Source organism: Lathamus discolor, chromosome 3, assembly GCF_037157495.1.
Source record: "Lathamus discolor isolate bLatDis1 chromosome 3, bLatDis1.hap1, whole genome shotgun sequence".
Classification (NCBI taxonomy): domain Eukaryota; kingdom Metazoa; phylum Chordata; class Aves; order Psittaciformes; family Psittacidae; genus Lathamus; species Lathamus discolor.
Genome location: NC_088886.1, coordinates 140,163,429 through 140,187,750, shown reverse-complemented (window position 1 = coordinate 140,187,750; position 24,322 = coordinate 140,163,429). Strand labels below are relative to the sequence as shown.

The 24,322-nt window shown below is 38.3% G+C and overlaps 1 protein-coding gene across 1 annotated transcript in view; it reads left to right on the top strand.

Annotated features, from left to right (window-relative positions):
• LOC136011298 (VPS10 domain-containing receptor SorCS1-like) overlaps positions 1 to 24,322 on the top strand; it is a 295,003-nt gene that overhangs the window by 116,243 nt on the left and 154,438 nt on the right. The window contains exon 3 of the mRNA XM_065672946.1: positions 8,395 to 8,494. Coding sequence (XP_065529018.1) covers positions 8,395 to 8,494 — 100 coding nt within the window. The remainder of the gene's footprint in view (positions 1 to 8,394; positions 8,495 to 24,322) is intronic.

Sequence of the window (24,322 nt, the reverse complement as noted above, 5' to 3'; positions counted from 1 at the left end):
ATCCCTACACTCTTCTTGACTTCTCTCAGTGAAGGGCTGGAGATGAGTCTTTCAGGTCACAGTAAGATATGAAGCTAGAAGGGAGATTTGAGGGGAGAGCCCTGGAGAGTCATCCTCTCTGCTGCTCAAGCAGTGGATATGAAAGCCCCAGTTCCTTCAACTGATACTTTATCTTGCCCTCAGTGGCAACAGCCAGTCTTGCTGAGGGTCTGTTAGCCAGGCAGAATATGTGGTAGTAAGTCCACAGTTATTTTGCCAAAAATGCAGACCTCTGTTCTAAATGTCCCATCTCCTTTCACAGAGCTAATCCTGCAAGTGGTCATTTAGCACAGCAGTATTTGAGTTCCAGAATGTAGCTATGGCCGCGAGAATGGGGTCATCTGTAGCAAAACCATGCATTTACAGTCCATTCCTACAAAACAGTGCCTAGAAAACACTTTCAGAGCTGAGTCCAGTCAAACCTCAGTGTGACAGTTTGCACACAAAGAGTTTGGAATTGTACATTTGAAATAAAAATCTTCACGTCTTGCATTCTGACAGCAAATATCCTTCTGATTTCCTGGAAGCAGCTGCTTCCAAGTCAGCATGAGTTGATTGTTGATTCTGTCCAGTTCCATGTTTACAGCGCTACATCTCCATAGTAAATACTTCGGATTAACTGAAAGTGTGATCATGATCTGACCTCTGATCAGCAGGCACAGGAGTAGGGAATCTGAGTATAGGTTTTATCAACTGCCAGAATCTTCTGTTCTCAGCCTGATATCAGGAGAAACCAGTGTACTGTGCAGTAAAAAAAGGTATTACTGGTCAAACAAGACAGGACAGACATCTAAAATTAGAGAATCAGTTAAGGGGTGGGTGTGTGTCAACAACAATGTCAAGTGCATTATTCCCATCTAATCCAAATTTGATCTTTTATCCTGCTAAAGTATTCGATCTTGCTCTTTTCTTTGGGTATCCAACCTTTACATGCAATTTCTCTGAAGCCTGAAGGTGAAAATACCCATCTGCACAATACAGTAGAATGCAACTTCTGCTGAAAAAGACAGTATCATCAGAAACTGATGTAGAAAAAGCTCTTTAATGTCAGCTTGCAAGCACACGATGCCTCTGGATTCTTAAATATGAATGTTTGATCTGAGTTATGTTGGCTGATGGTTAGTTTGGTAAAATGGAAGGCTCTGAAGGAATATTACGCAATGGGATATGTGTGTCATCAGAGCTGAAGCATTTAGATATGTTCACACAGGTGTTTTGGCTTTACCTTATTTTATTTTGATTCCTTACTTTGGATACAGGCTATCTCTTTCCTAGGTTTTCATTTCCAGTGAATTTACTAGGTGTTTCCAAAAACAACCTTGGTAAGCGACAGGGACTATTTTGTTCTAAGGGTTATTCACCATAGACATTACAGGTGTGACTAATCTCTGCCAAGAATACTATGCTTTAGCAGAATAGATGTGAGCTAGTATTTAGCAGGTCACAGAGGGAAAAGGTTTGTATCATAGCACAAACAATAGAGGTGTTCGTAGGAGTGTGGATGTCTATGAAATGGTGAGATATACCTACAGCTTGCATCAACAGACGGAAGTTTTTCTACGTGGCTACAATTTCTGGCAGTTCCTTTACTAAATATATGCAAATGGATGGATGGTTGTTACTTTGGATATGATAGAGACAGAAGAACAGGTATTCTCTGCTTAGGATGCTAACTTGAGTCGCTGTCAACTTAAATAGCAGTGAAGGCAGGTTACCCAAATTTGGGTTTCTTCAATCGTTACTTTAAGGAGAAATAAACAATTTGTCTGGGTCATCTACAGGTAACCCCTCCTGGCCTCCCATCCCTCTATTTCCTTTCTTTCTGATTTGAGTAAGATTTTGAATAAATATCCAATGCAATATGTAAACTCTGAATTGAATGATAAAATATGAACTGCTTCTCCTATATGTCATATCTTTTAAATTATTTACAGTAATAATCAGCTGAACTACATTAAGCCAAAGTTGAAAGAATTTTGAGTGTGTATATTTCTGTTCATTTAGATTACTCCAAATAAAAGTTGATTAAAATGGAGAAGAAAAAAAATTGAATTAATTTAACTGATTATGCAAAGAAATGTCAATTCCATAGTTTCCTATTGTTTCTTTGTAATTTTTTTACCCCTTCTTGTCCTCCAAGTAATTTTGATGGCTTCTGTAGGTGGGAAACTGTATTATGTGATGAGAAAATTCTTTCCGTAAGGGAAAAAAAATACAGACTTCATTAAACTCCTCTTAAACTTCATAACTTCATTTCTAGCAAAATCTGCAGTTGTAAACTGGAAGCAAAACATTTTCAAAATGGAAGTTCAAATCTGTTTTAAAATGTACCTCTATTTAGTTTTGTATTTCTTCCTTTTGACATTGATATTAAGGTTCTTTCCAAGCCTTATTTGCACACACAAACCCTCAGAAAACTTATGCTGTCAGGATGGAGTGGGAAGTTAGTGAAGCCTGAGGGGACTTGCATTTGGCTCTGTCAGAGACTTCCTTCAAAAGTAAGATTAATTATCTAGTCCTTCCCTCTGTTTCCCCTGTCTAGAAAGTGGGAACACTAATACTTGCCAACCTGCTGAGGGCCTCATGAGAAAAAAAAATCATCAGAAATACATTCAGTTAGGGAGCGAGACATGTGGATCCCTTGAGTTTTGAAGTCTCTCCTTTTTCTTCACCCTGGAGATGTCTTGAAAACTTAATTTCAACCTCCCAGGCTAGATTTGAAGTGTTTTAGTGCTGTGACATGTGCAGTGCCATTATAGACATTTAAAGAAATGCTAACCGACTCTTGGGCTTGTCACTGCTGTCAGACTGCTTAGCACTGCCCCCTCGAACCAAAACCAGGAAGGCAAAAAAGCCTCTCTAAATTATCTCTGCTTTAGCTTAATCCATGCTTAAAGCAAATGAGCTATAGCTAAAAATCAGCCAAGACTCATTAATAAAGTAAGAAGAGGCCAAGGAAGGCATAAAGAAACAGCACGGCTGGTCCCAAGCTGCAGAAAGGCCTTTAACAGAGGCCTGGGCTGCTCAGTAGGATGCAGAAGGTTTAAATAAAAATCCTCCTTCCTGCCTTAAAAAGTTCATTCCAAGTGTGACCTCAGGACAGAAATGTGTACAAATGAGGACAAGGTCTGCCTACTTGCTGCATGAAAACTATGGCTAAGGGCACAGGATTTACTGTGTTTACATCTTGCAATTGCTCTTCAACATGGAGGTGTAAAACTCCCTTCAAAATGTGTCAGCTTCTATGAGCTAAGTAAACAGTTTCCATTAGAAATGGGACAGACCTTAGGGAATTATTTATACAATGAGTTAGGCAGTCACTGGTGAGAATCATCCAGGTGAAGCAAGGTGATTTGTAAAGCAAGAGTAGCTTTCTATGAAAATAAAGAATAGGATAAAAAGCTCTCCCTGAGAGAAGAGCTGAGATCAGACATTATTACCTTCTGGAAAAAAAAAAAAATACCAGGGTTGTACACGAAGGAGTTAAATCAAAACAGGCATCAGAACAAAAAGTGTTATCTATCAATGGCTTGTGAAAGGCTTAATAGGAAGGACATATAAAGTTAAATGGTTAGGTGTTGAAGAAGATTTTGACATTACTAGCTTTTGTGAAACATGGTGGCATGGCAAAAATCAATGGGAAACTTTAGTAGTTGGCTATAAAACCATAAAGGAAAGGGTTTCTATTTAAGTGGTGGGGGAATAGCAACTCAGCCTAGAGAGATTCCCAGAAACAAAGAATTCAGAAGTCAAAAAGAGGAGAGTAAGTGCAGCCTGTGACTCCACAGTTCTGCCTTCTGTGATCTGAAAGCCTTACATCTACAAATCTGCTCATGTAGAGATTAATACAATAGTAACTGGCAAACCTTGTGCTCACCTGGCCAGTCCCTTTGGAGGCAAACCAGGTGGCAAACTTAGTTATGTGGGAGGCTGGAACAGATGATCTAATAATCATTGCACTTTCTTAAAATACCTGGTGCCAGGGGTGAATTAATATGCAGAAGGAGAAACAGGCTAGAGCCCATCTCTTCACACTGCTCCTGCTCATGACAGGCTGCCCTGCTCTGCTGCTCCATAGCCACATCCCAGATGCTTCTGGTCCTGCCTCGCAGAGCTAGCTGCCACTTGGACTGCAGTTAGAGCAGCAAATTAAACTGTGAAGGAGGAAGAGTAAGGACATGATACATTGACAGTCCTGTCATGGTGGAGGTGGGGGGAGCAGTCACACTAATATGTGAAAACCAGGGGTAATGGGTGGAAAAAGAAAAACAATAGTAAATGGTGCTAATTAAAATGATTGCTTCTTAATGATGTGTATTATAACAAGGAGCTTCATCTGTTAACATGTCTTTCATGGGAAGAAAGCTGCACTCTAATAGGCAGGAGACATGATGTTGCACAGCTTAAAGTCTGCATGTGTTTTTCCTTTTTCTTGTCCGTCAAGTGCTCTGGAAAGGTATTGTTGCAAAAGAAACCTTGACCAAACAATCAGCTGGTTGATTCTTCAAGTCTTCAGCTGCTTACATGAAATAAGTACAGCAGCCTTAAATTTGTAACAAAGGAGAGTAAACTGCAGCTTGCTAGAGAATTAATCAATATATTCCAACTGACAGTTGTCTGAATTTCAGTCTGCAGTTCTTGAGAAAGATGAAAATTTCCGTAGGGTACATGTTACTGGTTGATTCAAAATGCCTGTTATGATTGTGAAATATTGCTAGGAATGGATTGAGATATATTCGGGACAGTAGGTGGACTAATGGAATTCAGTAACTTTATTTAAAATGTGCGGGAGTTTATTATAATACTGTAATAGAAATGTCATTTATCCTGATGGGAAGAGAGGGAAAAGCCCTGTCAATGAATAATAATGAAGTTATTTAAATGTCAACTTGCAAATAGTTTGTAAAATATAAATTATTCTACATGTTTCTAGTTTTGTTTTAATTTATTACTTGGGGAAGTCAGAGCTTCAGTCCCACAGTTTCTGTAATTTTTTTTCTACTGTGAAATGAGCTAGTCATAATTAAAATGTTGGGTGTTTGCAGAAATCTATCTGCTTTACTGAAAAAACAAGGAGTCTGATTCTAAACAGCCACTGGTAAAATTTGGGGTTTAATGGAACCAATTAGCACTAAAATGGTGGGGCAGGTCTGAAGTTCAGAATTGAGACTGAATACTCTATTTCTGAATATTTTTCTTTTACAAAGTGTTGTCTGTGTTTCAGCAACATCCACAATGTGCTAATACATCTTCTTCTATATTTAGACTTGCACATATACCAAATCTCTCTGCAGACCTTCCTATTTCAAACTCCTCTGGACTTATTTTGACTTAGTCTGTAACTGTACCAAACCGAAATGAAACAATTTACACCGGGATTTAAACTAATTTGAAGAAACATGTATAAACACCCCGTTTCCCTAAACAATTTCAGAAACCATTGCAACATACATGTCTACACAAGAGGTACTAAGATAGGGCTTACTGTTCAGTCATTACACACAGTTATTTCAGTAGCTGTGGCTTTTTTGCAGATGATTCAGATGGTTTAGAGTTTTATTTTTATGTTTTCAGCTCTACAGGTCTTAGGTTTAGTCCTTACATATGATTTATCCAGTTATTTGCTTGCTCTGCTTGTGTTATACAGATGCACTGAAAATGAGTTCTCTCTGCAGAGCTACAGAGAAGTAGCCTATCACACAAGGTGTGGGTGATGTTGGTTGATACATATCCATTCCCCTTCAGATAAATGGGATTGAATTTGCTGATGTTGTTACTGCCTACACCCTGCTGAGGTGCGTCTGTCTTTTGCAATGCTTCCAGGTTAGGCTGGCTTCTTGGATCACCAAATGGCTGTAGCATTTTCCTGGGTTAGGAGTCTCATGCTGTTTTATATACACATTTAATAAGACAAATTAAGAGCTCATTATCTGAGGGCTGCTAATCAATGCTTGTATACATATACACACACACGTGTGTATATATATATATATATCCATATGAGTAAGATGAATGCAGGTTGGTGATACTCCTTGGATTGGATACCAACAGGGACTTCATGTACACAGTGTTTCATTCAGTACAATTCTTTCATTTCAGTGCTCTGTGTGTGTATTTTAACCTTTTTTTTTTTTTTATTTTTTTTTTTTTTGTTAAAACACTTCTTGATGCCTGTCTGCTCTAACTAGGCATGTAGAAGGACTGGCTATTGCTAGTTTAGAAGGTGATATTGAGAGTAAGATCTACGAGTAGCTCCTTTGATTGCTTGTGTATTTTTTCATCTGCAAAAAAAGATGTTTTTCTAAGCTTTCCAATCTTTCAGTTGCTTTTATGGATGTTGACAGAAGCACACATTTCCATCTGTATGTAACATTACCTGTAAATAAAGCTATGAATGCAAAATAATTGCCTAGAGATTTGAGGAAAGAAATGGATGGCAATTCTGACTAAGATTAGCATTTGCAATAGTCCTTCGACATCTGTTTGCTTGTGCTGTGGCAGGGATACTGGCTGCTTTTCTTTAACAATTTCAAAGCAAGTTTTTTTTCGTCAGATTTTCTTAAGTCCGGCCCCCCTCTGAAGGGTCCCATTTTGAAATTACTGTCACTGGTGTGAAGAAGAGCTGCATCACTTCATTAATTATTTTTTCCTAGCTTGGCAGCTCAGACTTAGTCCTTAAAATCCTTACATGTCTTTATCAGCTCAAACATCACAAAGGATAAGTTATGGGTTTTAGGCAGGCCACAGTGGAAATACTAATTTCTGAGAAGGCTGGGCTGTGAGCTGGAGAGGTAACCAAAGCGAGCCAGCAGTCCTTGGCAGGGCTGTGCTCAGCATCCTGCTGTGGTTCCCTTTACCTGAATGCCAGAACATCTCTGAAATATTCAGTAACTGAAATAACTGTAACTGTATCCTCCTCTTCCTCAATCCGAATTCAGCGTTAATGTTCTAACCAGGGGTGCATATGTTTAGTGGGAGGAGAAGAAAAAGCTATGGTCAGTCTTATATGACCAAGTCAGATACGTGCAAATGCTTCTGTGAAGTTCCTGAATAGAAAAATTCAGCTTTAATGCAAATCCACATTTTAGTGCTATTCATCTTAATGGGTAAACCCCCAAGCTGCTGTCATCTTGTTTTATACACTGATTGCAAAATCTGAAATCCCAGAAGCTGTGATATAAATGTAGATGTGGAACCTGATCTGGAAATCTAACAACCTCCACACTCTGGGTTAAAGAAAATAAATAAATATACACATTAAGCACCTTAAATACTTTTGTGAATTTAGCTATTGCTTCCCAGGTAGGAGAGAACCTGAAAATGATGGGTTCCAAAGTTTGCTTTAGAATGACTGGTTTTGGAGTGGTTAGCAGAAGGGAAAATTCATGTTACTGCTTGTAAATTAAGTTCTATATGGACCCATTTGTACATTTAAAGCAAGATGCAGGTTTATTTTCTGCAAGAGTATCTTATACTTTAAATGTCTCTGTTACCCAGATTTGTATAATTTTTTCTGCAGTTTGTGGATACCAAGTGTACTGGTTTGGGCTGATTATCTAAATCCCCTGGTTATTAGGACATAATTCAGGCAAGCACGAGTTTCATAATGAACAAAAACCTCTGCTAGTAATTGATCTTGGTTCCAGTCACATGTTAAGAGTAGATGTTACAGGAACTCTGCACAGCCTCGCTTGTTTTGTTCTTCCGCAAGGCATGTATCCAGTGTCTCTATGGAATACCCTTGTATCAGAAATATATAATTTTCTCTACTGAAAAGTGGCTCTTGAAGCAAGAGTAAAGCAGAAGTGTCCATACTGTCTGCTACGCCATGTGAAAAAGCCTTATAAATTGTAGGTGTAATACTCATGTAGTTAGGTTTTCAAATGGATGTCAGTGTTTTTCACAGAATCTGAACTTGAATTTCACTGAACAATCAGCTGGAGCAACTACGATAGAATATGCTGAGAAAAGACTCTTAACAAAATTAGTCTAATCTTGGAGTGTACAATGAACTGATAACTTTAGTCTCTTGCTGTCTGCTATTTGGCATTTCTGACAATCATCATAATTTTCTATACACAAAATTTAGCATTTCTTATTGTACATATTTATTTTAAAATGCTTTGGGAAGATGCTGGTTTAATTTTTCCTGATCTAATTTAAATGCAAATTATAAGCACTCACATGATTCTGTGTGTATATAATTAAGTATCATTATATACTACATGAATCATTCAAAAAGCTCTAGAGAGCCATTCTGCTATGTAAAGCATGACTTATGTTGAAAAGCTGCCAAATGACTTGTGGTTTTGTGATTAAGTGTTTGTACTTATGAAATCTCTATTTGAATTGCAGGTCAACAGATTATGGGACAACGTATGAGAAATTGAATGACAAAGTTGGTCTGAAGACTATTTTGAGCTACTTGTATGTTTGTCCAACAAACAAACGTAAGGTAGGTGATAATGTGGTTGGCTCATTTTGACTTTATGATGCAATTTAAGTCCTGGTGATCTCTCATGTTTTCCTCAATATCTGTTACTGTCTAAATAGCTCAAAAGTCTCTCCTTCTGTCTCCCTCCTGTTGAAAAAATATGTAGCTTTATCAAAACACAGGCCAGCTTGTAGCACCTATACTACCTACCAGTGTACTTTAGGGAATATATGTTAGCAAAAGATAGTCATTAAATGGATAAATATCACATGTTTAATTTTTTGCTTACCTTCTGGACGGTGATGATTTTCTTGTCTGAAACTGAGAAAGACTCATTAAAACGGCAGAAATGCATCTACAGTGGCCAGATTGTATGTAACATTGTTTGTCATTTAAGTGCTCCCAATAGTGAACTGAACAGGATTTGACAAATTCCTGCAGAGAAAATGCCTTCATAAGCCCAGAAGGTTTTAATCATGCAAGCACCCTACTGACTAACAATATTCTAAGAATTTATAATGCTGACATAGTCATAAAAGGAATTTGATGCTGCCTTTGAAATATGGTTTTGACAAAATTTTTCTTATTTTGAGGAATACAGTAGGAAGTGCTGAAGCACAGTTCATAATGATGGTGAAGACGTATATTCTCACATATGCTAGTAAACAATATTGTGCTTAAAGGCTCTCCTTCACGTGCTGTTTAAAAAAAAGTTAACTCCTCTTATTTGGTGATAAGTAATCATTGCTATTGGTGTTTTGGTGTGAAAACTAAGAAGTAGTTTAAGTCATCTGAAATTACTAGTAATTTCATTTCAGATTTCCTGATATGTTGGACCAGAAAAAAAATGAATGAAAATAAAATCAAAGCATGATTAAATAAATAGTATTGGTGATGCCGTTGTCTTCTTGATTTCTTAGCTGTGAGGCTACAATGCACCCACAGTTGGTAGAAGGCCCAACTCCAGCTCTTTACCAGAGGGAGTATCAACCTGGCTAGAGTTGTTTTCTCTCCTTGCTTTCTGTCTGAGTGGTTAGTTCAAGTTACTACAGGCAAAACAGAATTGCATCAGCAGAAAATGCTAGTGAATACTCATTTCTGAAAGAGGCTGGATAGCTGAGGTCACTATGATGCTGTTTTCATGATACTGAAACATTTGTGTATTCTTTAAGATAGACTGTGAAAGAAAAAGGGAGCTGTCCTAACTAGAGAGAGGAGAATGCTTAGCTTTGTTCTGTCGTAGATCATATTTAAGCTTGTGTTCAAAAGAAACAGGCACTTCTAGGCATTAGTCATTTGACCTGTTAAGAAATTGTTACCTGATGTCACCCGCTTTTCTCCAGTTGACTGTAAATGGAAGTCCATACCACCAGCTGAGAGGTAGTCACATGTCAGGGTATTCTTGATCCTACTATTGATTCCCCCACTCGAACCTTTGAATAATGTTTTGTCATAATCAAAGAAGCTTTGACTGATTGTAGAACCATATAATATTTTGGGTTGAAAAACACCTTAAGATCATCTAGTTCCAAACCCCTGCCATGGGCAGGGATGCCTTATACTAGACCATGTCACCCAAGACTCTGTCCAGCCTGGCCCTGAACACTGCCAGGGATGGAGCATTTACCAAGGGTGTTCAAGGATTTTCTTCCTTCCTCTGTTGAGTGAGCATTTGTAAACAGTGTAACATGAAACTAGAGTGGACTTTTGGGATCATGCATTCCACTTTGCTAGAGGCAGGTGCCTCATGTGGTCCTAAGAAGACAGCTATCAAGTGCTCTCTTAATGGATTGTAGCTGTGGGATTTCAGTCCTTACCTATTATGATGAATTCAGGTTTTGCTGGAAGACCCTTATTAAAAAAGAAATTGGCTACCACTTACCTTTGTAATGCCACTTGGTTGATTCGTCATACTTGCCTACATTGCTAGGCAAAGACATGGAGAGATAAATGATTGTAATCAAAACAAACAAGAAACAGCATGGGTTCAAGTCTCTTCTTGAGTCAGAGTAAATTGGGATTGAATGGTCCTAAATTAATGGAGAGATGTCATCTCATTGCAGCTAACCCTTGTTAAATTGTGAAGTTTTTCACTAGAAGCTGAAGAATGAAATTATCAGATCACTCAAAAGTTCTTCAGGTTTGAGGTATGAAATGTCAGTCTCTTGGCACAGAAACTGCAGTGTGGAGGGTATATATGTAATTGTGACTGTTTTTTGTTGGAGAGTAATAATACTATTTAGAAGTAATAATGGTTTTAGTTAGCAAAATCTACATGATCCCTTATCTGTTGTGGTGCAGAGAAACCTAAGAAGAAACTAAGGGATTTGCAAGCATGTTAAGCCATCATAAGTGCAGGCTGGCTTGAAAATCCCTCGCCACCTCTGGCTGCACCTTCTTACTGCCTTCCCTGCACTGCCAGCTTTGTTTGTGTAGCCATCTGGTAAACTGGATTGAGGACTAACCTAGCTGACAACTAATCCCCTTCCAGCTCAAAAAACAGATGAAAGGAAAAAGCTTTCAAGTGAAAGGATGGAACTGCCTGTTTTGGCAGTAGGCTGCGCTAAAGTTGGCCTGTAATCAGTGCGGGACAGTGCCAAAAGAAAGCTGCAACACCTGGGATGAAAGGGCTTGTGTAATTGTCTAAGATGCAATTTTCCAAAATTTGTTTCAGTGGAAGCAGAGTTAAGCTTTCAGGGAGAACTTTTGGAGGCCCTGCTTATGCTGTCTACCTCTGTAGAACATCAAGCTATTCCTTGAATAAACATTTAGCTTTAGTCACCTAGCTAGCCCCCATGTTTAAGAGGGCATGGGGAAGAGAGTGTAGAGCTGTATTGTATTTTCACATTAAAATACTTTCACAGTGAAAGCAAAAATACTAAAACTCAGGGTCTTTACCCAGAAGCATTGGCAGATGATAAGTTGACTATGAGCCAGCAGTGTGCCCTTGCAGCCACGGGGGGCAATAGTATCCTGTGGTGCACTGGGAGGAGTGTGACCAGCCGGTTGAGAGGTGATCCTCCCAGTCTACTTGACCCTGGGGAGGCTACATCTGGAGAACTCTGTTCAGTTCTGGGCTCTTCAGGGCAAGACAGATAAGAAGCTCCTGGAGAAGGTCCAGTGATGGGCCACAAGGATGATCAGGGGTCTGAAATATCTCTCTTATGAGGAGAGATTGTGGGAACTGGCCTGTTTAGTCTAGAGAAGAGGAGACTGAGAGGGGATCTCATTAATACATATAAATATCTCAAAGGCGGATGCGGATGGTGCCAGACACTTTACAGTGGTGCCCAGCAACAGGCTGAGGAGCAATGACTATAAACTAAAACTGGCCACTGGCTGGATGGGTAGCTGCAGCCATTCTTTTAAATCTATTTCTCAACTACTATAAACCCCATGATTTTTATAACCCGCATACTGTCTGTCTGAGAGGTTTATTAATACTGGGCCAATGCTGCCAGTGTGTCTTCGCTAAATATTTGTAAGCAATTTTTCTGACTGCACCTGCAGCCTTTAATGCTCTTTGTTCCATAAGGCATTCCTTAGCAGAAAGAAAAGGCCTTTTCACTTGAGGAAAAGAAATGGTGTATTTTTTTATCCTGCAGCTATTGGACAAGAGACCTTGCTACAAGTGATTCAAGGAGAGGGGGAATAAATATCCTTTTAGCACATGCTTAACTTTTAGGAATAGTCCCATTGAAACAGAAGGTAAATGTTGAACTTTGCTGACTCAAGGCTGATTGCTTCTAAACTAAAAAACAAGTGTATCTTGTACATAGTCTTGTCTGTTCCTTGCAAAGCAGAATAGTTGGAACAAGTGGCTGTAGAATGCATGTAATGGGATTTATTCAAATAATTAATAGATTTGTTAATGAATTTCTGATTATTTTCACATTCTGAAAAAGAACACAGCAATGTGCATTGAATAAATTTGGTTGTAATTTATTTGTTTTTCTCCATCTAGAAAACAAAATCTATAAATAGGCAGGATTTGAGGAGGTTCTCACAATCTATGAATGCCAATTTCTTCCTGAAAGCTTCTAACTTCCAGTTCTTGTCTCTTTATTGAACAGAATTAAATCATTTAACGAGACTTTTCAGGCAACGTCAGATTACAAAAGGGTGCTTTGAAAATAAAAATGAGAACAAAGTCAACTGTTATTTACAGTTTAAACTGATGAAATATTGCTGTTGCTGGTATTTTCTGAATTACAATATTTTCATATGGAAATTGCAGGAAACAGTGAGTAACACAATGATGTATATGGCCTGGTAATAAAAGAGGTGGAAACCATGTTTTTCAGTATTCCTTCTTTCTCTGAATTACTGTACTACATGGCCGTGTGACTGATGACACAGACCGGGGTGGGGGGGAAATTGTAACTCATGGATCTTCCCAAAGACACAGAACCAGTCTGAGTATTTGTCAACAAGTCTCCTGAAGAAAGAATCCCCAATGTGCAATAAATCCCTAGGCTTAGGTATGTCAACATTGGCTGATTTGTTAGGTTCATAGAGCCTTTTGTGAAGCAGGAATAAAATTATTTAAATACTTTCACATGAAGAAATAGCATTTGGGAATAATGCACTGGTGGGTGAAGAATTAAACTAAAATAGAAATGCAAGTAGGTTCCTTGAAAATCTGTTTTCGCAAATGTTTGTCATTCACTTTCTTAGACATTCACATGCACTAAGTTTCATGGTCTGTCTTTAAGCCTTTCTGACAGGTTGCTTTTAAACGTTGCATGGAAAAATCATAGACCTGTGCAAATGAAAAGGGAATGAGTGGTGGTGGGGACTCTGCAATTGGTTTAACTAGAGGTTTCCTTTGACTCAAAAAGTGCTGATGGCTGATTTAGACACTGTATCCTTGTACGAAGTACACTGTGTTCTTTGCAAAGAGCCAGTTTGTGCAGCACATTCATTTTTTTTTTTTGTAATTTCAAATCCCTTGTATCCATCTTCTGCTAATTAATAAAATGCTGAGTGATAGTATTTGCCAAAAACTTTTATACTATTAGTGGGACTAGTGAATCAGATACTTCCTGTGGGCTTGAGTTTTTTGTGTTAGTTTTGCTGTTGCTGTTGTTTTCTCTCCTTGCTTTCTGCAGGCCTGGCTTAATTTTCCCTTTATTCCTCTGACCAGTTTTTAGTTGATGTGTGGTACAGTGTCCTCTTTTCTTTCTCTCTAAAGATGAATGTATTACTGATGCCTCCCTCTTCTTTTATATTTAGTGGTTGCGATTAGCACCTTTATCACAAGGTGTTAAGCACTGTCCTGTTGTGCGTGTAGCTCCAAGTTAATGAATGTTTATTGTAAATATAATTGCATGGTTTTCAGTCCTGGTAGATCTATGTCTACTTCAAATTAATTTTGATAAATGAGTTTTAAATGAAGGAAATTGTAGCCTAGCCTTCTGCTCTTTCTAGCATTGGGTGGTGGACAGAGTAATTGGCAAATGTTTCCGTCAGTCAAGGCAGGAGCAGGAGATATACCCTTACCAGCTGAAATGGGAGTTATTGAGTGCTACTTTGTATCCTGTGCTATTAGAGACATTCACTTGCTTCAGGGAGGTTCTGGTTTTGGAATGTATGTTGGCCATTTGTATAAAGAGTAGCCCTTTATACAAAATGTGTGCTTTGCACTGGCCTGTGCATGTGCTCTTCTGAGAGTTGGGGATAATGTCTGTGGAGATGAATATTTCCACCTGACCTTGGTGTTTCGTAGAAGCTCCTACCTTTAGTTGCTAAAATCAGATTGGGAACACATCTGGAAATGCTCTCTCACTGACCCATCTCACCATGGAAGCTTTCAGAATGTGATAGCAAGTCTAGATTTTTTTACTCAATGAAAAACAGTTCTTTCCAGTGGTGTCCTCCTTGTAGGCCTCTATAAATCCCAGTGTGAAGACTTACCAATTTATATCGGAGAGGTTAGAGCTCAGCAGAGCTCTAAACACACCTCATTTTAGCCACTGAGCCAGATCCTGTCGCTATCGAAGGATGGCGTCCCTAGCAAATTAGGCACGGTGGGAGACCCAAGGTCTGTGGTGGATCACTCATGCCAGTAACCCAAAGTGCTATTGCAGTCCACTCTTGCAGAGAAAGAATCAATTATTCTGTTGCTCTGCTCTTTTAATTTGGAAGGAAAGGTCCTTGTTAGCTGCAGGCTGTGAGTGCAGCCTTCAAAGAGACAGTCATGAGACCAAAAGGCGTTGTCTCACAGAAGTGCATGGTGTTTTGTTTGAGCGTTTGTTTTTTTTTGTTGTTGTTGTTGTTTTGGTTTGGTTTGTTTTGGTTTGTTTTGGTTTTTTTTAATGAGGTAGTGCCCAGGAGATTTCAAAGAGATGTTTAAGGAAAGTCTTTGCTTACATTTTGAAAGGGAAGATCTACCTTGTACTCAAGTGTTTAGCAGAGCGAAATACAAGTTTCATCAAGTAAAAACTTCTGTTTGGATTAAGCCCCATATTGCATAGGAAGGTATATGAAGAAGACAGCAGATTTGTTTTAAATGTCTTCTATGTGGTGACCATAGGAAATGCTTCTTCATAGTGTCGCCTTTCAAAGAGAATGTTTTGGAGGGGGGGGAGTCAAGAATGGGGGTGGAATTCATCTGCTGTTTTTGCTGACCTGATAGGCAGTTTGGAGTACACAAGCCTTTCCCCAGTGGTTTCCCAGTTGGAGAATATAGGGATTCTTCATCACTTGCATTTTTTTATTTAAACACAGTGGTCTAAATCTGTTACAACAGTTTTGACTAGAATTTCTCCTCCTGATCAGAAATGAGTTTAAATCGTGAACATGAAAGGGTCAGAATTATTATCTTGGATGACAGGAGTGGTTCAGTGGACTTCTGATAACACTATTCATATGTAAACAGTTCACTACCCACAGGAAGAGGAATGTCTTGGCTCATGAATTAAGCAATTTTTCATATCTGCAGTTCGGCAATAATGATGAAGTAAGTCTACTGCTATTAAAAGCTACTGTCAGTGGTAACTGGAAAGTTCTATATCTTTCTGATAGTTCATATATTACAATCTTCGTTTCTGCATGTAGTATCTTTAGATTCAAGACTAATATTTTTACCTGTACACCAGGTAGTCAAGTATTGATGATGGTCTTTTCTGCCCCCTACCCCACATGAAAACAAGAATAAAGCCAACATTTTTCATTAGTTTAGAAAGGTAGATTGTTGGATAGAATGTAATATATCTGCAGTTCAGTAGAGTTTCACTGGAGTCAATGAAGACCTGTAAAGTGGCAGTGACTGAAGAGCTGGTCTTGAATTGTTAGTCTTTAACACTAAGTTCATAGGAAACCAATAATTAACAAGCATTTGGTCCCTGTTAACAAAGTGAAGGCAGAGTATCATCTTTCAAATTGAGTATTTTGACTTTTGAAGTGTCTGGCAGCATTCACTACCAAACTTTCTGATTTATGGCTGTAGTATATGACAGCTCTCACAGTAGCCATTAAACAGAAAGCCCTTGCCGTTATTCTACATCCATATCTCTTCTTGGATATGAATTGAAACCAAAGCTCATTTATTCCACTGCTGCTCTTCTAAGTATATAAAAGAGAGTGTCAGTTTTGACATTTTCCCACTCAAAGTAGTACTACAGTATGCTGTTGTATCTCACAGAAGTCTCCAAGGACACACTGAGTGTTGAAACTAATGATAGGGAAGTGTGAGTCATGGAATTCAGCTTTGAAGCTAAGATTCACCCAGGCTGAGGGGGGTTTCAAAAATGTTCTTTCCATTCTGATTCTGACCCCTGCTTTCTATAAACTGGACAATTAGAATTTATGCAAGATAATCTCTTGTTGAATGTCCATAAATTCTTTTATGACTTTTTCAGTCCTCATCAGTTTATCAAATATTCTCGAACAGATGATATCCCTTTTGGCAACGGATGATATATGATACCAGTTTAGAGAGTAGAGGTGTGATATGTTGTTAGTTGCAGTCCAAATACAGGCAGCTGGGATTGATGGTAGTGCAGGAATGTGTCTAACTACAGAGCAGACCTGTCTTATTGTCAGACTTGTAGCTCCATCCATTTCCGTAAATAAGACAGAGTGTTTAAACCAGGAAGAAAACAGTTGCCATAATATTGATTTTTTTTTTCTATGAAAAACTAGTCCCAACCAGTTGAAAATCTATTTGTTCAGTGTCCCATAAAGTTGGACTGAAAATATGTACAGCAGAGTTGTTTTCATTTACCTTCTGGATTTTGAGCCATTAAACGTACATACCTAAATCTCACTTTTATATCTTTTCACTGCTCTGTTGTTGTAGGAACATACTTCTTTGGTCATGAAATGTGGAAATTGTCTTGTTACTATATGACGCATAACTATATGATGGATGTTTTGTTGGGCATTGGAACTGGTCATGTAAATAATACAAAATGGATGCATATTGACCACAACTCTCAGTCCTCCCTTGCCAGGCCTTGGCTTTCAGATGGGTACAGGTCACCCACAAATTTGCAGAAGCCCAATTTTCCTGTGATGGAGTCTCTTCTACCATGTTCAGAAACACTGAATTCTGGTCAATGGTTCTATGATAGAGTTTTTTTGGGATAAGTAACAGTAAAGGAGAGAAAGCTGTTGAGGAAGTAGAACGGTGATAATGGCGATATTAGGAGACAGTGCTGGGGGCAGTGTAGATTGACATCAACTGAGTAGACTGAAATATGTTCATAAAGAGCTATCGCAGGACTTGTTGCTACATGGATCAAGCCTTAGGCCACTGTTTACCAAACTTTTCTTTATTATTAAGGGATGCTTATCTGATCACGGTGAATGTTCAGGGCATGTTTGTACTGTCATAGGGGGGTTGTGTATGTTTGCTAAGAAGACCATATGAGGATTTGAGATAAATACTAGGTAGTAAATTTTGAGTATGACCAACTGTTCCCATAAATTTGGGAGCCAAAACATTGTTTTGCTGCTTTTTCTTAAACTGTCAATGCAGTTAAGAAACTGGAGTTGGTGGAATATTTTCAAAAGCTAAGAAATATTTAAATTAACACATTATTTGACAAGAATGAATCAAATTTGTGTTCTATTGCATATAGAACATTATGAATAATGGATTTAGCTATTTAGAGTAAGAAAAAAATTCATATTGATAGAAAATACTTATTCCTATTCAAACCATTATTTTATTTTTCTGTGGAGGTCATCCAAGGCTTTTCTGTCTTGAAGAGATTAATTTTAAATTGACAATGCTTTGGGGGTGAAAAGCTAAAATAATTTTGTTTTGAAACATTCCACTGTTAAATTCTCAAGAAGTTTACTAAGATAAAACATACTGAAAACAATGGAAATTAATGATACTTAAATTACAGTTTTAATCACTTTTCTGATTCGTTTGTTGTTAAAAGTCTGCCCTTAATTGTTTCAATTGAGTAAAATACTGAATTCTCAGCAGCCAGCAGCTGCATGGTACTTAGTTGCTGGCTAGGCTTAACCAATGGCACCTCTGCACATATGTATTTAGATCTCTGTATGCCCCTGTGTACACATAAAATGTCTTCATAGTCTCCAGTCCCATAGATCTGATTCCTTCACCAGAGGAAATAAGGAGAATTAGAAGGGAATTCAGTGGACAACAAATGGCAATAGAAAAAAGAGGGGAGAATGTTACTTGAAGTTTAAGTAATTTATAATAGCTGAGTAAGATGTAGCAAAAACTTTCAGACATTAGTCCTACAGGGATATGCACAAAAAAGAAGTGAGAATAAGCTGTGGTCTAGTCCTTGCATCCTAATTCCCTGTGTGATGTCATTTCTTAGGGTTTTGAGTTTCCTGTTGAATGATGAGATGTTTATGCACTTGTATCAATATTATTTTTTTTTCACACAGGCAGATGAAGGGTACAGATAGAAAGCGGTGGGATGTATTTCCAATGAAACTGCACATTCAGCAAGAGAACCTGCCTCAGTTTTTGATGACTAATTTTGCCCCAAAATTAGGATGTGTCTCTTCAGCAGACACCATTTAAAAAATAAAAAAAAAAAAACCACACAATTCTTTTTTCCCTGTTTTAGGGCTCTTTTGTGCAGCAAATTGAGCAAATTTTGAGCATTATTTTGGTGTGTTTGTCTTCTTCAGCCATAATATGTTTTAGCAGATTTAGCCTTGAGTATATAGTGTGAATACTGAGTTCCCTGCTCATAGGTTCAACACTTTCTATGAAGTCTACTCCGGAGCATGTTATCTGCTCTGGATGTAGCTTTCTGGTGAAGACAATCCATTAGAAGTAGCTCCTTAATAGTAGGTATGGCAATGGGTTTACAGCTGTCTTAGGACATTATGCAGTACTGAGAACTTAACATATTATTGTGATGTATCCTCCTGCATCAAGCACAAGTTTCTTTTGTTCTATTTATAAGTTAAGAATTTATTAGTAGAGAGGTAGAGATGTGTTTTTTTTTCATGTTTGAATAGCATCTGTTCCTTTAGTTTCTGATGCACAACTTAACTCCCATTTATTACTAATGTTAAATAATGAATGTGATAGCACATCAAATTGAAAGACAGCAATCTGTGCATAGTTTTTGGCATTTAGGGAAGAAATGCAAACACATCCATATGCCCTCCCTAATGTAATCTTGTTCAGCTCCCAGAAAGTAAAGAACAATTGCAAATGAACTGAAGGCAGCCAAATAGTATCAACTTCGGAAGAAAATATAGCAGCCTCTCAGCCTGCATCTTGAGACCACTGGTCATTTACGGATTTTGTGCGAATGGGTACTTGAGATATTGTCAGTCCTAGTTTGTGAATATGTTCATGTATATGTTTTGCTAAAGTCAGAAAATAATCAGCTGCAAAGACAGGAACTGAACACAGGAATTTGATTTTAATCCTAGCCACAAAATCATATTTCCTCCTGATTCATGTAATTCTGGAAGACCTGTTCTCCTTTTTATGCCATTCCTTCCCAGCAGGGAATCCTAAACTGCATCCTGTTTGTGCACATTTGTACCCTTCATTTATATTGCTTACAAAAAAAAAAAAAAAAAAAAAAAGAGTTACAATCTTTTCACCACAAAAAAGAGCAGAAATGAAAGAAAGAAACCTCATTCAAAGCCTGCCTAGGAGAAGAGTAGCCCTAGGGATACTAGGGCTCTAGTATCTAGCCCTCCCTAGTAGCAAGAGGGATAGAGGAAGCTGAAGTTGGTCATCTGATGCAGCAGTGGGCAGAGTTCACGCATCATCTGCTGCCTCAGATCCCTGCTTTTCTAACAGCACTGTGCACTGCAATATTCCTTTTTGTATCTTGAAAATACATTTCTCCCACACCTTTAGAAAATGTCTGTCATTTCAAACCTTGGAGCTGAGAGCTATCTTGGAAGCCACTTCCCTTGTTAAAAGTGTTTCACCATTCTCTTTTTATAATACCTCTACCAGCAAAACTCTTCCATATGTTCCAGGATGCCAAACCTTACCTTTCAGTACTGTTTCAAGTGTGTTACTGACATTTACAAGCTCTCACAGGAGCATTCAGTCAATTCCCACCAAAGACTCCCATTGTTCCAAGGAGATTGACCTTCCCCCTTAAGCACCAATTAAAATCTATCAATTCTATTCCCATAGTGCTTGCTGTAATTGGAGCTTTGACTTTTTGCCAGGTAGAACTTGTTGGGTTTTGTCTTTATTTCCGAAACTTTGCTAATGATAGCAAGAGTGAAAATTCCAAAACCATACATATATACTTTGAGGAAAACAACATAGTTTTAATGGGTCTTTTAAACTAATCTCTCTTTTAATTGTCACTGGGAGTATAAGAAAAATCCAAGTGAAAACAGGTATGTTATGTGATGGCATGGCTTGCTTTTTGTTTTTTGGGTTCAGCTAATGTGCTCTGATTACAGAAAAGATTTGCCAGCAACAGGACAAATGTGCTGGGTCCTTGCTAGTACTTAACTACTGTGCTGTGAAGGTTGAGGGGAGAAAGGTGGAGAGCTTTGTACCTGCCAAGTGTCTTGAGACTCAACGTCTGCCCTTTCTTGTATTACAAACCACTAGAAACAGAAACTGTAAATACTACATTGTTAGTTTAAAATTCATGCATATTAATTCTTTCCACCAATTTATGTTTCCTCTTTTGGCTGAAATCTGTGAGGTTAGAAGTTATTGCTGATCGAGTATGGAAGGTTTTTTCTCTATTGAACGTGCCTGGAGAGCTATTCAGACATCTGCCAGAATATGGTTTTTGTGAAAAATCAGGATTTTGAAAACTGTGTTCAGGTTTCTGATTTTTGTCATCTCTTTTTGTTTGGGATCTTTGAGGTTATATGAAAATTTTGTATGCTCAGCCTGTTGTCAAATCCTCAATGCTACTTAATGAAAAAGTTATCTTGATATTCAGCACAGAAGGAAATTCAGCTTTAAGACCAGCATAATATACAGGCTTACGGTATAGATGGATGGGTATAAACCACATATTAGGAAGTTGAATCATTGTGATGATGAAGAGTTCTGAAAAATCTAGTGTCTGTCAGTTTGCACAAACCTAATTACAAGGCAATTTGATTTGCACGGAAAATGCTGTATTGTGTATAAGCCGGTATAATACCTGCCAGTATCTTGCTATCTGATAACAACAGAACCAATTCCGGTTCCTTTTGCTTTCTGCTTTTGGAGTAAGGCAGCTTGATTTTGTTGCTTATTCACTTGTTTTCTTCTAATGTTCTAGCAAGCTAGTGGACCATACTTTGACATTTTTGTGCAGGGTGATTTATGTGCCTTCATGAACAAGTCAAATAATCACCAACACCTAAATTTACCAGCTGGCACCAAATAACTTTACACTTGTCACACAAGTGACACGTAGTTCCAGAAACGTATGTGGGTAACACCAAGAATTGATTTTTGCTGCACCTACAAAACTCTGTGTAGTACCTTGAGCAGTTAGAATTATCAACAGTGGTTTTCCACAGCTCATATTCTCCCTTTAGGTGAATTTGGTGAAACATTAAATTTTCTTCCTCACAGTAACTTGAAAGTGTTGGGGTTTTGCCCACTAGATGGGATTTAAAGGAACCAAACCTGTGAACAGCCACTGAGTAGGTTCACTGTTGAGAAGGAACAAGAGTGAAACATTTCGTTTCTGGGCCAAGAAAGAGCCCAAGTCCTAGGAAGGAGTTGCTTGCGCATTTTGGTTTCGCATGTACCTTCAATCTTAAGGTTTCTATCTCTCTGCAGATTTGGACAACCCCATTTCTACCGTCTTCTCTAGAACAAGGCTAACAGTAATTGAAAACATTGACAGTCCTTTATTACATTCTGGACTTTTAATGCTCTTTCTGCTTGCTTGTTTGCTTCTACTAGTTCCAGAATGTTATTTTAGAAGTGAATCAGGCTCAAGATTGATTTTTATGTCTAATAAACCTGGAAAAATAAAACTTTCTGGACTGAGAGCTTTATTATCTGCAGGAACAGGTTTGTCAAGCCCCACTAGAAACTATTTCATATATGGGGAAATAAAAAATATCAAAAAGTAAAAATAAAAATATTTTATAGAAGGGTTTGAGATTTCCCTGGGATAAACTAAACTCCCTACCCTTTCTTTTTTTCCCTCTCCTGGCCATCAGAAGAGGTAAGTAAAAGATTATGACTTAGGAGGCAAGCCCTCAGGGATAAATGCAAATTTTCTATCATTTGAAGCCAGCAGGATGCAACTAGGTTTGCACGATCAAGAGGCAGTTTATCATCTGTGCCATTATGTGCTTTAACATTAAGAATCCAAAGCAGCACCATTTAATTATTAAGCCTTTTATTATACGGGGGATAAAAAAAAACATTGATTAATTATAGCCCACCTCAAGAGAAGTGGAAGTATTAAGGCTTTCCTGTATTCACGCTTTCCTAAGAAGGCTAAGAGGTAGAATTCACCTCAGCTTTTTCACTTTCACTAAAAGTTTCCTTCATAGCTGAAAAGAACTATTGAAGATGATCATGGAGGAGGGGGAAAAAGGGTCCATGAACCTCTTTCTAATGAACGATAATAGAAGAAAATATGTCGTAGGCTTTATGAGGTTGAATAGTGCCTAACCTGAGATTATTGGTGTCTAAAAAGAATGTTTGACTTTGGCCTGAAGCTTGTAATCACATTTTTACTACATTTATGATTTATGTCTTCACCTCCTGTAAGCTTTTTTGGCTGGGTTAGTCTGAGTTTGGGGTTTTGCTTAACCTCCACATCATTTTCTTTGATACCAAGCTACTGCTCTGACAGCTAGGAAAAGCCAGCGTATAGCAATTCTCTAGAAACAGCTGCCTTACTCTGAGAAATCTCCCACTCTGTCTTCACATCGCAAAATGTGACAGGAGGTGTCATTGACTGTGTTAGAAGAGAGGTAGCAGATACTAGAGGTTAGGACTTTGCACCTGGGTTTGTGCCATACTAAGTTATTTCAATTAAAGCATTTTTAAGTGCCTTAGGGGTGTATGTACTGGTTTCCTGACTTTGCAGTCAGCTTGAAAATAACTTTGAAATATATGAAACACCTTGCACATCCAAATGAGCTAATAATTCCAGTTCTAGGTAATCAGAAAGTCCCTCTTCAATTTTAACCTTACCATGAGTGCAGGTATATACAGTTAACTCACTGACATCACATACCTAAGCTGATGGTTAATCTTGATCCCATTGCTCTTATGCAGGTCATGTATTGCAATAAACATTTTTCTCTTTACAACAAAATGAATTAGGAAGGGTCATCTTTACAGGCAAAAATTGGACAGGAAATTAAAATCATCTGATATGAATTTGGCATACAGGTGAAGCCCATAGCTATGGTCACTGTTTACACTGGGTAGATGTACTTCACTTCCCATGCTAACTCTGTAGCTCACACCGTCTAAATAAACAACCAAAGAAAGTTTATAAAAGCCTTTCTTTCTACTGGTTGATAATGATCAAGCAGAATCTGCTAACTGGATAGCAGCATGTACTATGCTTGTCACAGCAGAGATCACAAACCCAGAGGCAGCAAAATAAAGGTGGATGTATGAGTTTTTAGCTGTATCAACCTGCCTGTTTACTTGACCCTGTAATTAGGATCATGCCATTAGCTGTTCAGATCAAGGCTGTGGTTACAGGTGTAGTAAACAAGGGGTAGGAATAAAAGAAAATGCTTCAAAGCAATAGGCCATTTTTGGGAGTGTCCCAGATTCCAACACTTGTTCACTGCTCAATCTGTTTCTGTGATATTAGAGCCCCTAAAATCATGCTACATACCCTTGTTCTTAGGTATGGCTGCCTCCTCACTCAGGATCTTTCATGAATGAGCCAAGTCCTCTCTAAGGGTGAGATTTGCAAACATGCTGAGTGTGTGCTAAAAGAAAACTCGGAGAGAAAACAAACCATTTCTTTTTCCGGGCTTCAGGATTCACTTGCTTTTGGCAAGGATATTCTAAGCTAATAGCATGCAATTGATCATCTCTGGATAGTTGATGTTGATTAGAAAAGTCAACAACAAAGTGGCTCTTTGAGGATGTTGATGGTGTTTGCATGGTGATGCAGGCAGGATCTTCAGGCAACATGAGTTTGGCTGTTTTTTCCACCATTTGGGATAAGAGATGCAGCGTGACAGGTCTGCATATTCAGCAGTGTAGCCTCATGGAGCTAAGTCAGGAGGACTCAAGGTTTAGATTCTTTATCTAGTTCCCCAAAAACACTGTAGATATAGCCAAATTTATATATAGTTATAACTTGATAGGGCACCTCAATCATAAAACCACTCATGGGTTGATGAGGAGAATCCCAAGATGAATAAGAGTATGTCTTTTTTGCAGCTGACTTCTACAAACAATGGGCTGGCACAGCC